Source organism: Salvelinus fontinalis, chromosome 6 (assembly GCF_029448725.1).
Source record: "Salvelinus fontinalis isolate EN_2023a chromosome 6, ASM2944872v1, whole genome shotgun sequence".
In the NCBI taxonomy this organism is placed as follows: domain Eukaryota; kingdom Metazoa; phylum Chordata; class Actinopteri; order Salmoniformes; family Salmonidae; genus Salvelinus; species Salvelinus fontinalis.
In genome coordinates this window covers 50,650,759-50,673,813 of record NC_074670.1, presented here as the reverse complement: position 1 = coordinate 50,673,813, position 23,055 = coordinate 50,650,759, and the positions used below count along the sequence as shown (strand labels likewise).

General features: G+C 44.0%; 1 protein-coding gene and 1 long non-coding RNA gene across 10 annotated transcripts in view; one reads left to right on the top strand and one right to left on the bottom strand.

Annotated features, from left to right (window-relative positions):
• Positions 1-3,490: 3,490 nt before the first annotated feature.
• On the bottom strand, positions 3,491-6,514 carry LOC129858032 (uncharacterized). The gene is made up of 2 exons (XR_008759976.1): positions 5,431-6,514; positions 3,491-5,042 (listed from the first exon to the last, which is right to left on the bottom strand). It is a non-coding gene; the product is annotated as an uncharacterized LOC129858032 (long non-coding RNA).
• A 15,138-nt stretch (positions 6,515-21,652) lies between these two features.
• Positions 21,653-23,055, top strand: part of LOC129858031 (phospholipid-transporting ATPase 11C-like) — a 92,069-nt gene continuing 90,666 nt past the window's right edge. For 8 of the 9 annotated variants that reach the window (XM_055926911.1, XM_055926907.1, XM_055926904.1 and 5 more), the window contains exon 1: positions 21,653-22,217. In XM_055926911.1, coding sequence (XP_055782886.1) covers positions 22,191-22,217 — 27 coding nt within the window. In that variant the 5' untranslated portion in view covers positions 21,653-22,190. The remainder of the gene's footprint in view (positions 22,218-23,055) is intronic. The other variant, XM_055926912.1, reaches the window with a different exon arrangement.

Genomic DNA, 23,055 nt, shown 5'->3' with positions numbered 1-23,055 from the left:
TGCCCTGATGAAGGTAGGCTAGTCTTCTCCAGGACCCATTGTTGTTCAAGACAGTTAGTCATTCATTACATTCTTATTGGACTCACATACACTCTTAGAGAAAAAGGTCCCAAAAGTGTCCTTCTGCTTTCCCCATAGGATAACCATTTTTGGTTCCAGGTATAATACACAATACACGGAACCCAATAGGGTTCTACATGGAATCAAAAGGGGTACTACCTGGAACCTAAAAGGGATCTCCTATGGGGACAGACAGAGAACCCTTTTAAGTAGATAGTACCATTCTTTCTATGAGTAGAGTTGGCCTGGGCTACAGTTTATTGATATAGTCATAGACTGAATTGTACTGTTTCAAGGCATTGTTAATGATGGTTGATGAGTATTACAATATAATTAGTAGAGCATAATAAACAGTAATGAGGTAGCTATATGAGTAGATATAATATGTGGGTGGAATTCAAGTTACACACAATATTGATCACTATTTTGAATTATATTTCAGATTCTTGGCGACAGGGGACTCCTACAGGACCATAGGATTCAGCTTCCGAGTTGGACGGTCCACGGTGGCAGGCATTGTTCCCTCTGTGGCACAAGCCATTTGGGACTGTCTGGTTGGTGAATACATGCCTGTCCCCAAGGAGGAAGACTGGAGTGCCATTGCTGCCGAGTTCCTGGAGAGGTGGAATTTCCCCAACTGTCTTGGCTCCATTGACGGGAAACATGTAATCCAGGCTCCACCGTGCTAAGGTTCGCAATTCTACAACTACAAGGGTACATATTCAGTTGTACTCTTGGCTGTAGTCGATGCCATCTACTGTTTCCGTGTTGTTGATGTTGGTGCTTACGGCAAGGGAAGTGATGGCGGGACCCTCCGGGACGCTGCCTTTGGCCAGGCACTTCAGGATGGCACCCTGGAGATTCCACCACCTGCATCACTCCCCGGGGCTGAAGACCTGGGACCTGTTCCCCACGTCTTTAATCGGTGATGAGGCCTTCCATTTAAGACCCAACCTCATGAGGCCCTACGCTGGACGCCAGCTGCCATATTGCCAAAGCCTGTAAGGATCTTTAACAAACGACGGTCCAGGACAAGGTTAGTTGTTGAATGCGCCTTTGGGATTCTGGCTGCCCGATGGAGAATGTATCGGAGAGTGCTTGGTCTCAGCCCCTCAAATGTCGATGCCTGCGTGAAGGCCACATGTGTTCTTCACAACTACCTGCAGAAGTCATTCCAGGATCCGCTCCGGATGGAGATGGGCATGCCAAATGGTCACCTTCCTGATGTCACCAGGGCAGGTGCCAACAACGCCCCCAGACAGGCACTCCAGGTGAGGGAGAAGCTGACCACCTACTTCTTATCGCCAGCAGGTGAAGTCCCATGGCAGTATGCCGTGGAGTGAAACGGCTCCTTTAAGAGCCCCATAACACAAAGGTTATTTTAAGAACCATCCACCGTTGTCCATAAAATGGAATTTTTCCCCCAGATTACTTTATGTATCATTGTCTCTTCATTTGGAAGCTAAATTTAAGTGACATTTGGGAGTAAAGACCACACCTTAAAACCCCTTCCCTCTCCCATTAACGTCAGTATTATACACACCTGGCATGGTACATCAGGTGAGCGGGTGCACTAATTAAGGTTATACGACATACAGTTAGTATGATAAAGGGAAAGGGTAACCTAGGGTCCATACAAATAGTACAGTTTACCACCATGTTCACTCGCCTGACAAAATACAGGTGGAAAAAAAACTAATTAGGAAGAGAATGTGTTTTTACTTTCATCTTGTCTTAAATCTGCAAAGGTGTAGGGAAGAAATAAGCAGATTAAGTCTAAATGATATACACTGCTCAAAAAAATAAAGGGAACACTTAAACAACACAATGTAACTCCAAGTCAATCACACTTCTGTGAAATCAAACTGTCCACTTAGGAAGCAACACTGATTGACAATAAATTTCACATGCTGTTGTGCAAATGGAATAGACAAAAGGTGGAAATTATAGGCAATTAGTAAGACACCCCCAAAAACGGAATGGTTCTGCAGGTGGTGACCACACACCACTTCTCAGTTCCTATGCTTCCTGGCTGATGTTTTGGTCACTTTTGAATGCTGGCGGTGCTTTCACTCTAGTGGTAGCATGAGACGGAGTCTACAACCCACACAAGTGGCTCAGGGAGTGCAGTTCATCCAGGATGGCACAGCAATGCGAGCTGTGGCAAAAAGGTTTGTTGTGTCTGTCAGCGTAGTGTCCAGAGCATGGAGGCGCTACCAGGAGACAGGCCAGTACATCAGGAGACGTGGAGGAGGCCGTAGGAGGGCAACAACCCAGCAGCAGGACCGCTACCTCCGCCTTTGTGCAAGGAGGTGAACTGCCAGAGCCCTGCAAAATGACCTCCAGCAGGCCACAAATGTGCATGTGTCAGCATATGGTCTCACAAGGGGTCTGAGGATCTCATCTCGGTACCTATTGGCAGTCAGGCTACCTCTGGCGAGCACATGGAGGGCTGTGCGGCCCCACAAAGAAATGCCACCACACACCATGACTGACCCATCGCCAAACCGGTCATGCTGGAGGATGTTGCAGGCAGCAGAACGTTCTCCACGGCGTCTCCAGACTCTGTCACGTCTGTCACATGTGCTCATGTGCTCAGTGTGAACCTGCTTTCATCTTTGAAGAGCACAGGGCGCCAGTGGCGAATTTGCCAATCTTGGTGTTCTCTGGCAAATGCCAAACGTCCTGCACGGTGTTGGGCTGTAAGCACAACCCCCACCTGTGGACGTCGGGCCCTCATACCACCCTCATGGAGTCTGTTTCTGACCGTTTGAGCAGACACATGCACATTTGTGGCCTGCTGGAGGTCATTTTGCAGGGCTCTGGCAGTGCACCTCCTTGCACAAAGGCGGAGGTAGCGGTCCTGCTGCTGGGTTGTTGCCCTCCTACGGCCTCCTCCACATCTCCTGATGTACTGGCCTGTCTCTTGGTAGCGCCTCCATGCTCTGGACACTACGCTGACAGACACAGCAAACCTTTTTGCCACAGCTCGCATTGATGTGCCATCCTGGATGAACTGCACCACCTGAGCCACTTGTGTGGGTTGTAGACTCCGTCTCATGCTACCACTAGAGTGAAAGCTCCGCCAGCATTCAAAAGTGACCAAAACATCAGCCAGGAAGCATAGGAACTGAGAAGTGGTCTGTGGTCACCACCTGCAGAACCATTCCTTTATTGGGGGTGTCTTGCTAATTGCCTATAATTTCCACCTTTTGTCTATTCCATTTGCACAACAGCATGTGAAATTTATTGTCAATCAGTGTTGCTTCCTAAGTGGACAGTTTGATTTCACAGAAGTGTGATTGACTTGGAGTTACATTGTGTTGTTTAAGTGTTCCCTTTATTTTTTTGAGTAGTGTATTAATAAACAACTGACACAACTGTCACGAATCGTCTCAAAGCCCGTAACAAAAGGGAGACAACGTGGAGATAAGGAGTAACAATATATATATTTATTAAGTAAAGTAACTAGGTATAATATACAATGGTGTGTGTAATCAGTAGTGTAAGTGAGTGTTTTGCATGCATGAATGTGATAATGCAGGGTGTTGAAAGATGCTAAAGCAAACAACCAAAAAAACACCAAGAAACACAACAAAATCTATAAAGGTGTCTGCATGGAGAGTCTCCTCCATGAATGGAGAAGTGGTGTATTTATCCTGGGAGACACCGGGCCCAGGTGTTTCCCATGTAGCTGACGACCCTCCCAACTCCGCCCACCGGCATCCGAATAAGGAAACAAGAACAAAGAGAGAATACGGCAGACAGAGTGGGAGGGTCGTCACACAACTGACTATGAAAACGTTATAATTTAATAAGTATTCAAGTACAGGAAAGAACATGAGAGGTATGTGTGTTGTAAAAATGTTTAAAAAAATAAAACTACTGAAAGAGGTGTGTGTACGTGTAAAAAAAATATATATATATGAATGTGTAGCTTGTAATCTGTAAGAGAACAAGAGCATGTATTTTTGGCACAATTGCAGAACGATACAGAGACTACTCATAAAGCCTAGACGTAGTAGGGAAACTTCAGACATGGCCATAAAGAGAGAGAGGGCAGGGCACTGGAGATCTGAGGTACAGAGAGGAGTGGAGGAGAGGTGTGTGTGTGTCTCTGTCTCTGAAAAAAGAAAATAATATGTAGCCATAACACAGCTAAACAAACAAATGGCCCCTGGATGTCATGGACCAGTCGATGGAACATAACTTCACAAAATGTTTCAACACCCTGGTTTTCAAGTGGTTTTAAATGAAAGAAATATATTGACCTTTAGTGTCGTAAGAGATCAACAAGAGCATCTGTGAAAACTCCGTATGAGTTTCAATTCTGTCAATTCAGGAATCTATGTAACACTAATAATGAATGCTATCCTAAGACTTTATTGTCATAGTGAGGAGACCAAAGCGCAGCGTGATGTGAATACATCTTCTTTAATGAAACAAAGAACACTTAACTAATACAAAACGAACGTGACGCTAAATATAATGATGGCAGACATGCAACATCACATAGACAATCACCCACAAACCAAACTGGAAAATGGCAACCTAAATAGGATCCCCAATCAGAGACAACGATAAACAGCTGCCTCTGATTGGGAACCAATCCAGGCCACCATAGACCTACATAATGCCTAGACTACACACCTAGACATACTCAAAACCCTAGACAAGACAAAAACACACATACCACCCTCGTCACACCCTGACCTAACCAAAATAATAAAGAAAACAAAGATAACTAAGGTCAGGGCGTGATATTTATAAACAAATGACTTTATGAATTGACTATATTTAAACGGAACTGACATGTGTGAAAAGAAAGGTACAATGAGGGAGGTCAAAACAGAAACCAGACAACTCCTCTTCCTGTCCTTCCTCTCCTCTTCCTGTCTTTCCTGTCCTTCCTCTCCTCTTCCTGTCCTTCCTCTCCTCTTCCTGTCCTTCCTGTGAGCTGCTCGGCTAAATTAACTCCATCTCTGCAAGGAAAGAGAAAAACAACACATACAAGCTTAACATAATAGAACACCATAAAAGGTGAGATTTATTTCAACTAAATACTGCTTGTATAGTGTAGTTAGAGGCATAAATATTGGAACAGTGCGGTAAAGTTGGTATTACTTGCTGTTTACTCATGGAATTTGTATTTCAGAGATAAAGATGAATTTGACAGGCAAATATTTAGACAGTAAACTTGTTTTGGGATATTATCTAACCTAGAAACAACAGCTATACATTTGCCTCATATTAATACTTTGATCTGAAATACCAATTAGCCTACATGAGTATACTGTAAAATGACCTAATTTACTTCACTGTCGCAACACTTATGACACTACCTGTGATGTGGGAGAGAAAGAAACGTACCATTGAACTCAGCTTTGAAAAGCAGCTGATACATTTTAACCTTGACTGTTGCTTTTCTTTGCTGAGGCAGCCTCTTCAGTGTTGGCACCAGGCTCATGGCAAAGAGGGTCTCTTCATCCTCCTTCCTGTGAGCATCAGGTTGGGCTGTAATGCTTTCACCATTTCATCATCTTCCATGGCTGCACCGGTGGTGGTCATACTTGTGGATGATGTAGATGTTGTAGAGGGTCTCGCTGCACGGGTGGAGGCTATGGTCGCACTTGTAGATGACGTAGAGTGTCTTGATGCACCGGTGGCGCCCACACTTGTGGATGACGTAAAGGGTCTGGCTGTAAAATTGCCACTCGTTGCCATAGGCACAATAAATGGATCCAGAAAAGAAAGAATGTGGCAGAAGCGCCAAGGCTGCTGGCCTGAAGCTGCTGACCCAGACCTCTTCTCTTTCTCTGCCCTTCTCTCGCTCTGATACCTGTCCCTGAGTCCTCTCCACTTCCTCCTACAGTCTTCTTCTACATAGACATGAACATGATAAGCCAAACCATTACCTAGCATAACTATAGTTATTAGATAGCTATCATGAACATGTCACCTACTGTACACATAGACACACACACACGGTTATCTGATCAAATTATCAGGGGTACAGTAGTATCTACCATTTATATTATTATTTATCTGACATACACACTCACACTCTTTCAAACATGATTATTTGGTAAAGTTATCAGGCGTAGTAACTAGAATAATTTATGTGACTTTCTTTCACACACCTCATTGGCTAGGTAAGCAAGCGACGTTAACTAGCCACATCTAGCAAAAGCTCACTACTAAACTGACCTGCCAATCCTACTATCGTGGACCCTTGTCTCCAAGCAGTATTTTTTGTGTTTATGTCCCTGTAGCTGTCAGCAGTTGTGTCACAAAGACACGGTTTTGAGGATACTGCGAAAATGATTCTCTCCTCCATGTGTCCAACCGCATGCGACCATCTGCAAAAGACACCTGCATCAGTATAGTTGCCTAGCTGCGCAAAAGGTTATGCAGCAGTGATGCAATGACACAGTCGATGCGTAAATATGCAGGAAATATGAGATTGCAAGACCCTTTGGATTAATTTGACCAATATTGGACACATGTATCTAAAGAAAAATATAGCAATTGTTGAATTCTTGTGACGCATAATGACATATTTGGCACAACGGTTAATTTTATTAGTCCATTATTTTTGCAAATACATACATATTATTCAATTGATTAATTAACAATAAACTTTATTGATGAGTTTTGGTAATTTTACAGAAATTATCTTTTGCAAACACATGAATGAACGTTTTAGCCTACTCTACAACTAAGGTTATAGACCTAGGTTAGACGATGAGTACAGATCCACACGGGGGCGATAGAGTCAAGCAGACGGATCTCACCATTATGAACAGCCCACGGTTTTGTGACCAGAATATGAATTATATTTCCAATGGTGTGACAATGTATTATTTATTTATATAATGTGCAAACCACAAATTGACATCTGTGCCTCAGAAGAAGAGAAGATGTCAGATCTGACATAATTCGATTTGGTGACATATCTAGGATAAGCAGCAGCAGTGGCAGCGGTAGGCCAACTCTCAGTGTTCTGTAATAATTAACTCCTGGGTTAGATGACAGAATATACTCATGAATTCATTACAGCCATTGTGAAATGAAGTGTTCCTGTAAAAAAAAATCATTCAGACTTTTCAACAGTTGATGCAGTTGATACTGAACAAAATTATAAACGCAATATGCACCAATATCAAAGATTTTACTGTTACAGTTCATAGAAGGAAATCAGTCAATTGAAATACATTCATTAGGCCCTAATCTATGGATTTCACATGACTGGGAATACAGATATCTCCTCTTCAATGGCTGTGTGAAGTTGCTGGATATTGGCGGGAACTGGAACAGGCTGTCGTACACATCGATCCAGAACATCCCAAACAAGCTAAATGGGTGATATGTCTGGTGAGTACACAGGCCATGGAAGAACTGGGCAATTTTCAGCTTCCAGGAATTGTGTACAGATCCTTGTGACATGGGGCTGTGCATTATCACGCTGAAACATGAGGTGATGGCGGCGGATTAATGGCACAACAATGGGCCTCAGGGTTTCGTCAAGGGATCTCTGTTCATTCAAATTGCCTCAATAAAATGCAGTTGGGTTCGTTGTCCGTAGCTTATGCCTGCACATACCATAACCCCACTGCCACCATGGGGCACTCTCTTCACAACGTTGACATCAGCAAACCACTTGTCCACACAACACCATGTACGTGGTCTGTGGTTGTGAGGCCAGTTGGAGGAATTCTATAAAACAGTGTTGGAGGCGGCTTACGGTAAAGAAATTAACATTCAATTCTTTGCCAACAGTTCTGGTGGACATTCCTGCAGTTCACAGGAATGTGTTGACATTTTCGTTCAGTGTATTTAGAGAGTTACGTCGATTCGGTTTCCGGATTATGGTGCATTTACAGTACATGACACTACAACATTCTATGGTCGCCATGTTAGCGGCCATTTAACGTTACATGGGGGATATTTATATTGCCTTGTAACTGAAGCCTATGTCTAGAATTATAAACTGGGTGGTTCGAGCCCTGAATGTTGATTGGCTGACCATGGGTATGAAAAAACATGTATTTTTACTGGTCTAATTACTTTGGTAACCAGTTTATAATAGCAATAAGGCACCTCAGGGGTTTGTGGTATATGACCAAAATACCACGGCTAAGGGCTGTATCCAGGCACTTGGCATTGCGTCGTGCGCAAGAACAGCACTTAGCCGTGGTATATTGGCCATATACCACACCCTCTCGGTCCTTATTGCTTAATTAGAACACTATTGTCTAAATATATGGCTCTGTCATATTGTGACCTTATTGGCAGGGTAACAGTGGAATTTGTATCAGTAAGAGGATTCTATGTATCACTGATTGTGGTGTCATAAACTAACATGATGGCATCAACATTATAATCAATCCTCAACCCTCTAAATACAGACAGACCCTGTCAGAATCTTCTACACTTTGAAGAAACTACTTCAGATATGAACTTCTAGACTAACTGTTGGTGACGTTGAAATTCAAGATGAATAGAGTATGCCAGGAGAGAGGTCAGAGAGAGCGTGATGAGCCATGCTGTAGTTGGTGTCCAGTCCAGGCCGCTTATTCTTCTCCAGGCCAATCCCAGGAACCAATTCCCAAGCCCAAAACCAGGCACAGATTCAGACTGAGGCTAAGAAACTTGCAAAGATAAGAAATTGGAGACTGGCTAAGAGACTGGTTAAGCATTTCTCTACGGCTGGCCATGCTTTCCACCTGGCCAACCCAACCCCGGCCAACAGCTCTGCACCCCCCGCAGCAACTGGCCCAAACCCCCCCCCCCCCCCCACGTGCTACGGGTGGGTGTTGCTATGGTGACCGGTGAGCTAAGATAAGGCAGAGCTTTACCAAGCAAAGACTTATAGATGACCTGGAGCCAGTAGGTAGCGAATATGTAGCGAGGGCCAGCCAACGAGAGCATACAGGTCGCAGTGGTGGGTAGTATATGAGGCTTTGGTGACAAAACGGATGGCACTGTGATAGAGTGCATCCAATTTACCAAACACGCTAACAAAAGGAGGTATTTGGACATAAATTATGGACATTATCGAATAAAACAAACATTTATTGTGGAACTGGGATTCCTGGGAGTGCATTCTGATGAAGCTCATCAAAGGTAAGTGAATATTTATAATGCTATTTCTGATTTCTGTTGACTCCACAACATGGAGGATATCTGTTTGGCTTGTTTTGGTCTCTGAACGCCGTACTCTGTTTATAGCATGAGTGATAGATAGATGAGTGTCAGAAATGGGTATCAAATGTTGCAGTTCTAAACGGACTGATGACCAAGGCTAAGATGAAGAAAGTAGAAGAGAAATACCTACAGACTTTGGCTTAGTATATGAAACGCTGGGAGAGACAGACACCGGCTGAGAGACAGAAGTAAGCACAGAAGGGGCATAGCTAAAGCAGAAGTTGGATGCAATGGGAAAGAGATGAGAGGAAATAATACAACTGTCACTATGCTGGCAAGCTGTTTTAATAAGGGATTTGGACCCAGAGCAGTGTGAGTATTACCCGAGGCCTGTAAATGCTATTCCTGAATGGCCCAGAGTACCTGACCCTCTGGCTCACCCCTCATGGGCAAAATGTGTCCAGGAAGAGGACTAGTGATTCCAGATCTGTGAGATGCCAAGATAGCTCACTTTCATTGAGAACCTCTTGTCTAGGCCCAGCTCATACATTTAGGCCTATATGTTTAGAAGTAAAATAAACATGAAATGTATTGAAGCTACGTACTGAATTATCCTTGTTTCATTATAATCACTTGATTTCTACCAGTGTGTTAAATGTGCAACCAGAGGGAAAGAAACTCTAGACCACCTTTACTCTACACATGAAGACATGTACAAAGCTCTCCCTCGCTCTCCATTTGGCAAATTTGACCATAATTCTATCCTCCCGTTTCCTGCTTACAAGCAAAAACTAAAGCAGGAAGCACCAGTGACTCGGTCAATAAGAAAGTGGTCAGATTAAGCAGATGCTAAGCCACAGGACTGTTTTGCAAGCACAGTCTGGAATATGTTCTGGGATTCTTCCTGTGGCATTGAGGAGTACACCACATCAGTCACTGGCTTCATCAATAAGTGCATCGATGACATCTTCCCCACAGTGACTGTACGTACATACCCCAACCAGAAGCCATGGATTACAGGCAACATCCACACTGAGCTAAAGGGTAGAGCTGCCGCTTTCAAGGAGCGGGACTCTAACCTGAAAGCTTATAAGAAATTCCACTATTCCCTCAGATGAAACATCAAACAGTCAAAGCATCAATACAGGACTAAGATTGAATCGTACTATACCGGCTCTGATGCTCATCGGATGTGGCAGGGCTTGCAAACCATTACAGACTACAAAGGGAAGCCGCAAGCTGCCCAGTGACACAAGCCTACCAGACAAGCTAAATTACTTCTATGCTCGCTTCAAGGCAAGTAACACTGAAGCATGCATAAGAGCATCAGCTGTTCCGGATGACTGTGTGACCACGCTCTCCGTAGCCGATGTGAGTAAGACCTTTAAACAGTTCAACATTCACAAGGCCGCAGGGCCAGACGGGTTACCAGGACGTGTACTCCGAGGATGCACTGACCAACTGGCAAGTGTCTTCACTGACATTTTCAACCTGTCCCTGACTGAGTCTGTAATACCAACATGTTTCAAGCAGACCACCATAGTCCCTGTGCCCAAGAGCACTAAGGTAACCTGCCTAAATGACTACAGACCCGTAGCACTCACATCTGTGGCCATGAAGTGCTTTGAAAGGCTGGTTACGGCTCACATCAACACCATTATCCCAGAAATCCTAGAGCCACTCCAATTTGCATACCGCCCCAACAGATCCACAGATGATGCAATCTCTATTGCCCTCCACACTGTTCTTTCCCACCTGGACAAAAGGAACACCTATGTGAGAATGCTATTCATTGACTACAGCTCAGCGTTCAACACCATAGTGCCCTCAAAGCTCATCAATAAGCTAAGGACCCTGGGACTAAACACCTCTCTCTGCAACTGGATCCTGGACTTTTTTATTATTTTATTTTTTATTTATTCATCCGTTATTTTACCAGGTAAGTTGACTGAGAACACGTTCTCATTTACAGCAACAACCTGGGGAATAGTTACAGGGGAGAGGAGGGGGGTGAATGAGCCAATCGTAAACTGGGGATTATTAGGTGACCGTGATGGTTTGAGGGCCAGATTGGGAATTTAGCCAGCACACCGGGGTTAACACCCCTACTCTTACGATAAGTGCCATGGGATCTTTAATGACCTCAGAGAGTCAGGACACGCGTTTAACGTCCCATCCAAAAGACGGCACCCTACACAGGGCAGTGTCCCCAATCACTGCCCTGGGGCATTGACTTCCTGACGGGCCGCCCCCCCCCAGGTGGTAAGTGTAGGTAACAACACATCCGCCAAGCTGAACCTCAACACGGGGGCCCCTCAGGAGTGCGTGCTCAGTCCCCTCCTGTACTCCATGTTCACTCATGACTGCATGGCCATGCACATCTCCAACACTCTCATCAAGTTTTCCGATGACACAACAATGGTAGGCCTGATCACCAACAATGACGAGACAGCCTATAGGGAGGATGTCAGAGACCTGGCCATGAGGTGTCAGGACAACAACCTCTCCCTCAACATGATCAAGACTAAGGAGATGATTGTGGACTACAGGAAAAGGAGGACCGAGCACGCCCCCATTCTCATCGACGGGGCTGTGGTGGAGCAGGTTGAGAGCTTCAAGTTCCTTGGTGTCCACATCATCAACAAGTGATCATGGTCCAAACACACTAAGACAGTTGTGAAGAGGGCATGACAAAGCCTATTCCCCCTCAGGAGACTGAAAAGATTTGGCATGGGTCAGCCTCCGACCGCAAAGCACAACAGAGGGTAATGCGTACGGCCCAGTATATCACTGGAGCCAAGCTTCCTGCCATTCAGGACCTCTATATCAGGCGGTGTCAGAGGAAGGCCCTAAAATTGTCAAAGACTCCAGCCACCCTAGTCATGGACTGTTCTCTATGCTACCGCACGGCAAGCGGAACCGGAGTGCCAAGTCTAGGTCCAAAAGGCTTGTTAACAGCTTCTACCCCCAAGCCATAATACTCCTGAACAGCTAATCAAAGGGCTACCCAGACCCCTGTTTTACGCTGCTGCTACTCTGTTTATTATCTATGCATAGTCACCTTAACACTACCTACATGTACATATTACCTCAATTACCTCAACTAACCCGGTGCCCCCACACATTGACTCTGTACCGAAACCGCCTGTACATAGCCTTGCTATTGTTATTTTACTGCTGCTGTTTAATTATTTGTTTCTTTTATTTTCAATTTTTTACTTATCTATTTTTTTACTTTTTTCTTAAAACTTCTGTAAGCATTGTTGGTTAAGGGCTTGTAAATAAGCATTTCACTGTAAGGTCTACTACACCTGTTGTATTCGGCGCATGTGACAAATAACATTTGATTTGAATACATTTCTCTTTCATTGTATATGTAGAATTCCATTGTATCAATGTATGAAATAACAATATTTGCTGATATTTACATACGTTTACAGTGTCATTACTGTATTGACACCGGTAGTTAGATCAGACAGTAAAAGGCAGTTACATTTTGAAAATCGGTTTTGCAAAATGCAACAGTGTTCAGTGTCATGAATCAGCTGTTTAGGAAATCAACAGCATTGTTTTAAGAAACACTTTCAAGCTATTGAGAAAAACTGCAACACGGGAAGATAGAGTCAAGCATAGGTATTGCGAGCATGGAGAGGTCAGAGATAGCCAGACTAGTAAACTGGGCTCAGGAACAGATATTGGGTATTGGAGAAAGGCCATCAGTGCGTTTTCTGCAAACAGTACAACAGATGAAGGCGTGGCATGAGCATGGTGAATGGATCGACGTGGTTATGGACAGAGAGGATGAAAAAGAAACAGAGCAGAGCGCAGAGGGAAGATGTGTGTGGAGGAAGAATGGCGCCAAGTACTAATCGTACTCTGCTGTCTCTGATGGCTCAGAAATGTAACCTGACGAGAGGGAGGATGAATTACCTGGCAGGTGTGGTGAAGACCTCAGAGTCCAAAACTTGCCCTGATGGTGATGCAAATGATGATTCTGTCCCAGTGGGAGTGACGTTTTTAGAGAAAGTAGATCAGAGGTAGCTAACTCTTCTAACAGTGGGTTTCAACCGGAGGAGGCACCTCCTTTTGACAACGCTTCGCTCTAATACTTTGCTTCGCTTGAAATTTGCATGAAGAAGAGCAGAGCTCAACATTTTGTTCTGCTCCGCTAGCAGGGTTCTGCAACTCACCTTCCCACAATCCCCCGCATATTTCTCTGCTTGCCCGCGTTGAAAATGAATGGGGGCAGGACATCTCTTGCTGAATTTGGTGTTGGTGATACCCTGTGAAGTGCAGACTGCAATCACTCCGCGGTGAAAAGTTCACAACAAAAGCTGACAAGAAATGTTGATTTTCTCTAAGTAGCTATCACTAGTCTGGGTACCAGATGTTTAAGCTAACATTCCACTCCTTGCCAAATGACACAGAGTACAAAGAGTGGAATGAAATAGAGGCCTGGCCTCACACCCTAACATTAACAAAAGTAAGTACAGTACAAATATACATCACAATAAATCAAAATAAACAATGAAGAAAGTCTAAGCTTCTTATTAAACGTGTATAAACTCTTAAACTTAAAACGGAGGTATTGCTAGTTTAGCCTAGAGCTCAGAGAGGACTTCCCGCATAATTTTTATTATATTTTTTTATTTCACCTTTATTTAACCAGGTAGGCTAGTTGAGAACAAGTTCTCATTTATATTTACATTTACATTTAAGTCATTTAGCAGACGCTCTTATCCAGAGCGACTTACAAATTGGTGCATTCACCTTATGACATCCAGTGGAACAGCCACTTTACAACAGTGCATCTAAATCTTTTAAGGGGGGGGGGGGGGGGGGTCAGAAGGATTACTTTATCCTATCCTAGGTATTCCTTAAAGAGGTGGGGTTTCAGGTGTCTCCGGAAGGTGGTGATTGACTCCGCTGTCCTGGCGTCGTGAGGGAGTTTGTTCCACCATTGGGGGGCCAGAGCAGCGAACAGTTTTGACTGGGCTGAGCGGGAACTGTACTTCCTCAGTGGTAGGGAGGCGAGCAGGCCAGAGGTGGATGAACGCAGTGCCCTTGTTTGGGTGTAGGGCCTGATCAGAGCCTGGAGGTACTGAGGTGCCGTTCCCCTCACAGCTCCGTAGGCAAGCACCATGGTCTTGTAGCGGATGCGAGCTTCAACTGGAAGCCAGTGGAGAGAGCGGAGGAGCGGGGGGACGTGAGAGAACTTGGGAAGGTTGAACACCAGACGGGCTGCGGCGTTCTGGATGAGTTGTAGGGGTTTAATGGCACAGGCAGGGAGCCCAGCCAACAGCGAGTTGCAGTAATCCAGACGGGAGATGACAAGTGCCTGGATTAGGACCTGCGCCGCTTCCTGTGTGAGGCAGGGTTGTACTCTGCGGATGTTGTAGAGCATGAACCTACAGGAACGGGCCACCGCCTTGATGTTAGTTGAGAACGACAGGGTGTTGTCCAGGATCACGCCAAGGTTCTTAGCGCTCTGGGAGGAGGACACAATGGAGTTGTCAACCGTGATGGCGAGATCATGGAACGGGCAGTCCTTCCCCGGGAGGAAGAGCAGCTCCGTCTTGCCGAGGTTCAGCTTGAGGTGGTGATCCGTCATCCACACTGATATGTCTGCCAGACATGCAGAGATACGATTCGCCACCTGGTCATCAGAAGGGGGAAAGGAGAAGATTAATTGTGTGTCGTCTGCATAGCAATGATAGGAGAGACCATGTGAGGTTATGACAGAGCCAAGTGACTTGGTGTATAGCGAGAATAGGAGAGGGCCTAGAACAGAGCCCTGGGGGACACCAGTGGTGAGAGCGCGTGGTGAGGAGACTGATTCTCGCCACGCCACCTGGTAGGAGCGACCTGTCAGGTAGGACGCAATCCAAGTGTGGGCCGCGCCGGAGATGCCCAACTCGGAGAGGGTGGAGAGGAGGATCTGATGGTTCACAGTGTCGAAGGCAGCCGATAGGTCTAGAAGGATGAGAGCAGAGGAGAGAGAGTTAGCTTTAGCAGTGCGGAGCGCCTCCGTGATACAGAGAAGAGCAGTCTCAGTTGAATGACTAGTCTTGAAACCTGACTGATTTGGATCAAGAAGGTCATTCTGAGAGAGATAGCAGGAGAGCTGGCCAAGGACGGCACGTTCAAGAGTTTTGGAGAGAAAAGAAAGAAGGGATACTGGTCTGTAGTTGTTGACATCGGAGGGATTGAGTGTAGGTTTTTTCAGAAGGGGTGCAACTCTCGCTCTCTTGAAGACGGAAGGGACGTAGCCAGCGGTCAGGGATGAGTTGATGAGCGAGGTGAGGTAAGGGAGAAGGTCTCCGGAAATGGTCTGGAGAAGAGAGGAGGGGATAGGGTCAAGCGGGCAGGTTGTTGGGCGGCCGGCCGTCACAAGACGCGAGATTTCATCTGGAGAGAGAGGGGAGAAAGAGGTCAGAGCACAGGGTAGGGCAGTGTGAGCAGGACCAGCGGTGTCGTTTGACTTAGCAAACGAGGATCGGATGTCGTCGACCTTCTTTTCAAAATGGTTGACGAAGTCATCTGCAGAGAGGGAGGAGGGGGGGGGGGGGGATTCAGGAGGGAGGAGAAGGTGGCAAAGAGCTTCCTAGGGTTAGAGGCAGATGCTTGGAATTTAGAGTGGTAGAAAGTGGCTTTAGCAGCAGAGACAGAAGAGGAAAATATAGAGAGGAGGGAGTGAAAGGATGCCAGGTCCGCAGGGAGGCGAGTTTTCCTCCATTTCCGCTCGGCTGCCCGGAGCCCTGTTCTGTTTACAACTGTGACCTGGCCAAGATAAAGCAAAGCAGTTCGACACATACAACAACACAGAGTTACACATGGAATAAACAAACATACAGTCAATAATACAGTAAAAAAAGTATATAGACAGTGTGTGAAAATGAGGTAGGATAAGGGGGGTAAGGCAATAAATAGGCCATAGTGGCGAAGTAATTACAATATAGCAATTAAACACTGGAATGGTAGATATGCAGAAGATGAATGTGCAAGTAGAGATACTGGGGTGCAAAGGAGCAAGATAAATAAATAAAAACAGTATGGGGATGAGGTAGTTGGATGGGCTATTTACAGATGGGCTATGAACAGGTGCAGTGATCTGTGAGCTGCTCTGACAGCTGGTGCTTAATTAAAGCTAGTGAGGGAGATGTGAGTCTCCAGCTTCAGTGATTTTTGCAGTTCATTCGAGTCATTGGCAGCAGAGAACTGCAAGGAAAGGCGGCCAAAGGAATAATTGGCTTTGGGGGTGACCAATGAGATATACCTGTTGAAGCGCGTGCTACGGGTGGGTACTGCTATGGTGACCAGTGAGCTGAGATAAGGCTGGGCTTTACCTAGCAGAGACTTGTAGATGACCTGGAGCCAGTGGGTTTGGCGACGAGCATGAAGCGAGGGCCAGCCAACGAGAGCATACAGGTCGCAGTGGTGGGTAGTATTTGGGGCTTTGGTGACAAAACGGATGGCACTGCGATAGACTGCATCCAATTTGCTGAGTAAAGTGTTGGATGCTATTTTGTAAATGACATCGCCACAGTCGAGGATCGGTAGGATGCTCATTTTTACGAGGATATGTTTGGCAGCATGAGTGAAGGATGCTTTGTTGCGAAATAGGAAGCCGATTCTAGATTTAATTTTGGATTGGAAATGCTTAATGTGAGTCTGGAAGGAGAGTCTACAGTCTAACCAGACACCTAGGTATTTGTAGTTCTCCACATATTCTAAGTCAGAACCGTCCAGAGTAGTGATGCTGGACGGGCGGGGAGGTGCGGGCAGCAATCGGTTGAAGAGCATGCATTTCATTTTACTTGCATTTAAGAGCAGTTGGAGGCCAAGGAAGGAGAGTTGTATGGCATTGAAGCTCGTCTGGAGGTTAGTTAAAACAGTGTCCAAAGAAGGGCCAGAAGTATACAGAATGGTGTCGTCTGCGTAGAGGTGGATCAGAGAATCACCAGCAGCAAGAGCGACATCATTGATGTATACAGAGAAAAGAGTCTGCCCGAGAATTGAACCCTGTGGCACCCCCATAGAGACTGCCAGAGGTCCGGACCACAGGCCCTCGGATTTGACACACTGAACTCTAGCTTGCTGCGATGATCCAGGTGAAAAGGTTCAGAGCTTGCGGGAGAAATCTGGGGATATGGAGAGAAAATAGGTTCGGTATGCTCTGGTTTGAATCGCGTCGTACAAACTGGCGAGAGCTTTCCGAGCTAAAGGTTAGCTGATGACCGCTAGCAGTGGTTAGCTGAATACTAGCTAGTAGCTAGTGAGCTGGCTAGCTTCTGTTGGCGGATTCAGGTTCTGAGGTAAATAAAAATACTTTAGAAAAACAGATCTACACCACATTGGGTGAGGCGGGTTGCAGGAGAGTATTTTGAAGTTGAGGTTTAGAAAAATATAGAAAATATATGCGAAGAGAAAGATATAAAAAGATATATACGTGGGACACGACAAGACGAAGCCAACTTGATACAACTGTGGGAAGCATTGGAGTCAACATGGACCAATATCCCTGTGGAATGCTCTGAATGGCACAAAATTCATGTCTCAATTGTCTCAAGGCTTAAATATGATTGCTTTTTTCATCTACTCTTATTGGATTTAACAAGTGACATCAATAAGGGATCATAGCTTTCACCTGGTCAATCTATGTCATGGATGGAGCAATGTTAATTTTATTTAACCTTTATTTAACTAGGCAAGTCAGGTAAGAACAAATTCTTATTTACAATGACGGCCTACCCTGGCCAAGCCCTAACCCGAACGACGCTGGGCCAATGGTGCGCCACCCTATGGGAATCACAATCGCGGCCGGTTGTGATTCAGACTGGAATCGAACCAGGATCTGTAGTGAAGCCTCTAACACAGAGATGCAATACATTAGACCGCAGCACCACTCGGGAGCCCCCATAATGTTTTGTACACTCTATTTATATTCCGGTTTCTGACATTACTCATTCTGAAAAAGGGTTCTTCAAAGATCCTCAAAGTTCTTCGAAGAACCTTAGGGTTCTTGGCACGGAAAATTGCCCCCAAAAGGTTCTTCCAAGAACCTCATGGGAGGTGGGGTTCATTGAGGAAACTCCTTAGTTGGTGGAGGTTCTTGCAGGAACCGAACTGCCCAACTGAAACATTTGCATTTGAATTTGAAAGGACAGCAGGTGCAGGCACTTAAGTGAAAAATGTAAAGATCTCAATTTAAGGCATGGTTTGTCCCTTGTATGATCTAAATTGATATTGTTTTAGGATGATACCATCGATCTTTTCATATTTGTGCAAATCTTTCTCAAACAGAAAATGGACACAATTCAATGGACAAAGAGGTAAGAGGTAAGAATATGTATCGTATAAGAATGTGTTGAAGGCTAGCTGTATTGGGCGCAGATGACAGAACTGCTCACTTTTGTGTCTGTTTCTGCTGGTATAAAGACGATGAGGCATACAAAGGTACAGTGCATTCGGAAAGTATTCAGACCCCTTGACTTTTTTCAAGTTTGTTACATTACAGCCTTATTCTAAAATGTATTAAATAGTTTTTTTCCCCTCATAAATCTACACACAATACCCCATAATGACAAAGCAAAAACAGTTAAAAAAAAAAGTTTTTTGCTTATGTATTAAAAATAAATACTGAAATATCAAATTTGCATAAGTATTCAGACCCTTTACTCAATGATTTGTTAAGGAATCTTTGGCAGCGATTACAACATTGAGTCTTCTTGGGTATGACACTACAAGCTTGGCACACGTGTATTTGGGGAGTTTCTCCCATTCTTCTCTGCAGATCCTCTCAAGCTCTTTCAGGTTTGATGGGGAGCATTGCTGCACAGCTATTTTGAGGTCTCTCCAGAGATGTTAGATTGGGTTCAAGTCCGGGCTCTGGCTGGGCCACTTCAGGATATTCAGAGACTTGACCTTTGCCCCAGTCTGAGGTCCTGAGCATGGTGGAGCGGGTTTTCATCAAGAATCTCTCTGTACTTTGCTCTGTTCATCTTTCCCTCAAACCTGACTAGTCTCCGAGTCCCTGCCGCTGAAAAACATCCCCACAGCAAGATGCTCCCACCACCATGTCAGGTGACGTTTGGCATTCAGGCCAAAGAGTTCAATCTTGGTTTCATCAGACCAGAGAATCTTATTTCCCAATGGTCAGAGAGTCCTTTAGGTGACTTTTGGCAAACGGCTGTCGTGTGCCTTTTTTCTGAGGAGTGGCTTCCGTCTGGCCACTACCATAAAGGCCTACTTGGTGGAGTGCTCCAGAGATGGTTGTCCTTCTGGAGGTTTCTCCCATCTCCACGGAGGAACTCTGGAGCTCTGTCAGAGTAACCATTGTGTTCTTGGTCACCTCCCTGAGCAAGGCCCTTCTCCCCCGATTTCTCAGTTTGGCCGGGCGGTCATCTCTAGGAAGAGTCTTGGTGGTTCCAAACTTTTTCCATTTCAGAATGATGGAGGCCACTGTGTTCTTGGGGATCTTCAGTGCTGCAGAATTGTTTTGGTACCCTTTCCCAGATCTGTGCCTCAACCCAATCCTGTCTCTGAGCTCTACGGACAATTCCTTCGATCTCATGGCTTGGTTTTTGTTCTGACATGCACTGTCAATTGCAGGACCCTATATAGACAGGTGTGTGTCTTTCCAAATCATGTCCAATCAGTTGAATTTACCACAGGTTGACTCCAATCAAGTTGTAGAAACATCTCAAGAATGATCGAAGGAAACAGGATGCACCTGAGCTCAATTTCGAGTCTCATAGGAAAGGGTCTGAATACTTATGTAAATAAGGTATTTCTGTTTTTTTATTTTTAATACATTTGCTAACATTTCTAAAAACCTGTTTTGACTTTGTCATTATGGTGTATTGTGTGTAGATTGATGAAGATTTTTAAAATTATATCCATTTTAGAATAAAGCTGTAATGTAACAAAATGTGGATAAGGGGAAGGGGTCTGAATACTTTCCGAATGTACTGTATGTAATAATGTCATTTTTTTATATATAAAAAGTGACCCATCTTTATTGTTGACACTGGTATAGGATAGACCAGACTGTAAAAAAGGAAGTAGCTAATGTAGTTCCCCAATACGCCTATGATGACAACAAATCCCAGTGCAACACCTCATATGCCACGTTCAAGACAACTGGGATCTCAGAAAAATTACGAGGTCAAATCATGACATCGGCGATCTTCAGGTCGGAAAGTTCGATCTCTAGAAAGAGACTCGAGTTCCAGAGTTAGAATTCCTAGTTGGATGACTATTCAAATAGTTTCTTCCCCAGTCGGAACTCGTTTTTTTCAGAGTTTCCAGTTATTTTGAACGTTCGGACGTCGGAGATTTCTGAGTTCCCAGTTCCGAGTTCCCAGTTGTTTGGAACCTGGCAATAGTCACTGCATCTTCAACGGGCGGAGTTTATTAACGTGGGAGAGTTGAGGGGATTGAGATAAATTTCACGGCAGCAACACTAGCTGGATCATATCCACATCAAGACATCCGGTTTTAGGATTTTGCCTTCAAAATAAAAGTCTGTGGTAAAACACTGATACGAAATAAATATTTTTTGCATCTTTGCAAGTGCATAATGTTTAAATTATGTAAAACTAAGAATATTGTAAAGAAATATTATAAAGAAATATAAAGAATATTACAAAACGGAGCACATTGAGAAATTATTGGAGCTTAAGTTAATGAATGCCAATAACATAATAAAAGCCTACTTATTAGAAGTATACAATGAAAAATGAATAATTTACAATTAAAATAATCGTTTTTTCTCTATACTATGATTTAAATTGTGATCAGTGTAATGGGTGGAGTAAAAGTCCAGCAACACTCCGTATTATTCAGAGAGCCATGAATTGACACCATACATACATTCTACAGACCCTACTGAGTATTCTCTACAACCATTTTACTGAGGCACCTAGAATAAGTTTTGCTCTATAAATCAATATGTATTCCCATACACAATGATTTACATTGTGGCCAATGGAATGGGTGGAGTAAAAATCCAGCAACACTCTATATTATTCAGAGTCACATGAAATGACACCATATATACATTCTACAGACCCTACGGACTATTCGCTACAATACTTTTACTGCGGCACCTAGAATAGTTTTTGCTCTATAAGCCAATAGGTATTTAATATACAGTGATTTGCATTGAGGTCATTTATTTGAACTTGGAACATGTTTTAATACCCAAATATAATGCAAATGTCCCTTAAATATGAACAAATATGAATCATTGTTCATGTTTATATTATTTAAAAATATATATATTATCATGAATGAATACAGGTTGTTGACACTTTTCTTCTATTACGTAGGGAACTTTTATTTAAAACATTTCCGAAATTCCATGACCCGGAAGTTGTTTTTTAGTGTTGCTGACGAGTCGTTCATATGATATCGTCAATGGACGAGACGCTGATGACGCTGATGACGCTAATGGGGGGGTAGAGTAGAAAATATATATTTGACAGGGGTTTGACTGACGGGAGATAAGGGGGCAGTAGTAGGCGAGAAGGACCTGCGTATGAAACGAAATTTAAGTTACTTTTTGTATGTCGGTCACATTTTCTTTGTGACTGTTGCCGTGAGTTGAATCGTATGTGATGATTAATTCGGAAAGACACAGCAACAGGGCATAGAACTACAGGATGTCGCGGACAGTTTCAGTTTTTTGGATGGGGAAGCACGACTAGAACAGTAAAACGCAACGCGGAAAATATTTAAAAGGGAGAATGCGAATGGTTAGAAGAGATAGAATTCAAACAAAATGGAAACAATGTAGCATCGCTGCGGCATTCCATATAGCTATAAGCACTACTAGAGTAGAAAATAGAGAGCTTGTTAACAAATATAAATGTAACGTTACTTATTATTTATCAGAAAAGCGCAAACAGAGTCTGTAGTAAACTGGTTGAAATAAAAATAGTTCGTTGGTGTCCCCAGCTACCAAAGAAGAGAACTCAAATATGCTACGGAGAAGACTGAACCGTTTGGTATGTATGCAATACACATGGCTAGCCTGCCACCCGGCACTCAAGTTTAAGCAGCATTTGATAGCTATAGCCAGGGGTGTATTCACTAGGAACGAAACGGGGAGGGTCCTAGCTGAATTTGTCGAGTAGAAACGTTTTTCGTTCAGAGTAAACGGTTTCCGTTGCAAAACGTTTTGGACTAATGATTACACCCCTTCCAACGTTAGCGGATTATCGCTAGTTGAGTATATAGACTGTCTCATTTTGCTCATCTGTCAAGCAATTATCAAGATAGCTAATGTGCTCTCAGCTATGAGAGATGCCACTTGATACCAATGAAACCTTGCTGGCAGTATTACCAACGTGCTAAATATCATTTTTGCAACTAGACTGTTTAAGGTACAGTAGCTTATTGGCTACACTATTACTAACATGGCAAAATTAACCTGTTTTTAGCTGAACAACACAAACATTCTTTGTAGCCTACTGCATTTGTAGTTATGAGTCACTGTTGTCAATTGAAGTAAAACATTGCCTGATTTGAGCAATTTGCCTTTAGTGGAAATTGACAGCTGACGTTTTCAATGCCTTGTATTGAATCTGGATCTGCAAAGTTTCCCTCTTTACATGGACCTTTCTCGGTACAAGCTATCAACTTTCTGGTAAATCAGTCTTCTCAGGTGGTCAGTTAAAAACAACTGTTCTTGGAGAACAGGTTGTCATTGCCTGTCCACTTGAATGTGATATTAAATGTTAATTTACAGTAATTCAATTACTGTTACTCTGTTTATTTTGGTCCTGTATTTAAAGTAGCCAATCCATCATTGGTTTCTGTTTAACTAAAAGCTGCTCATCTGTC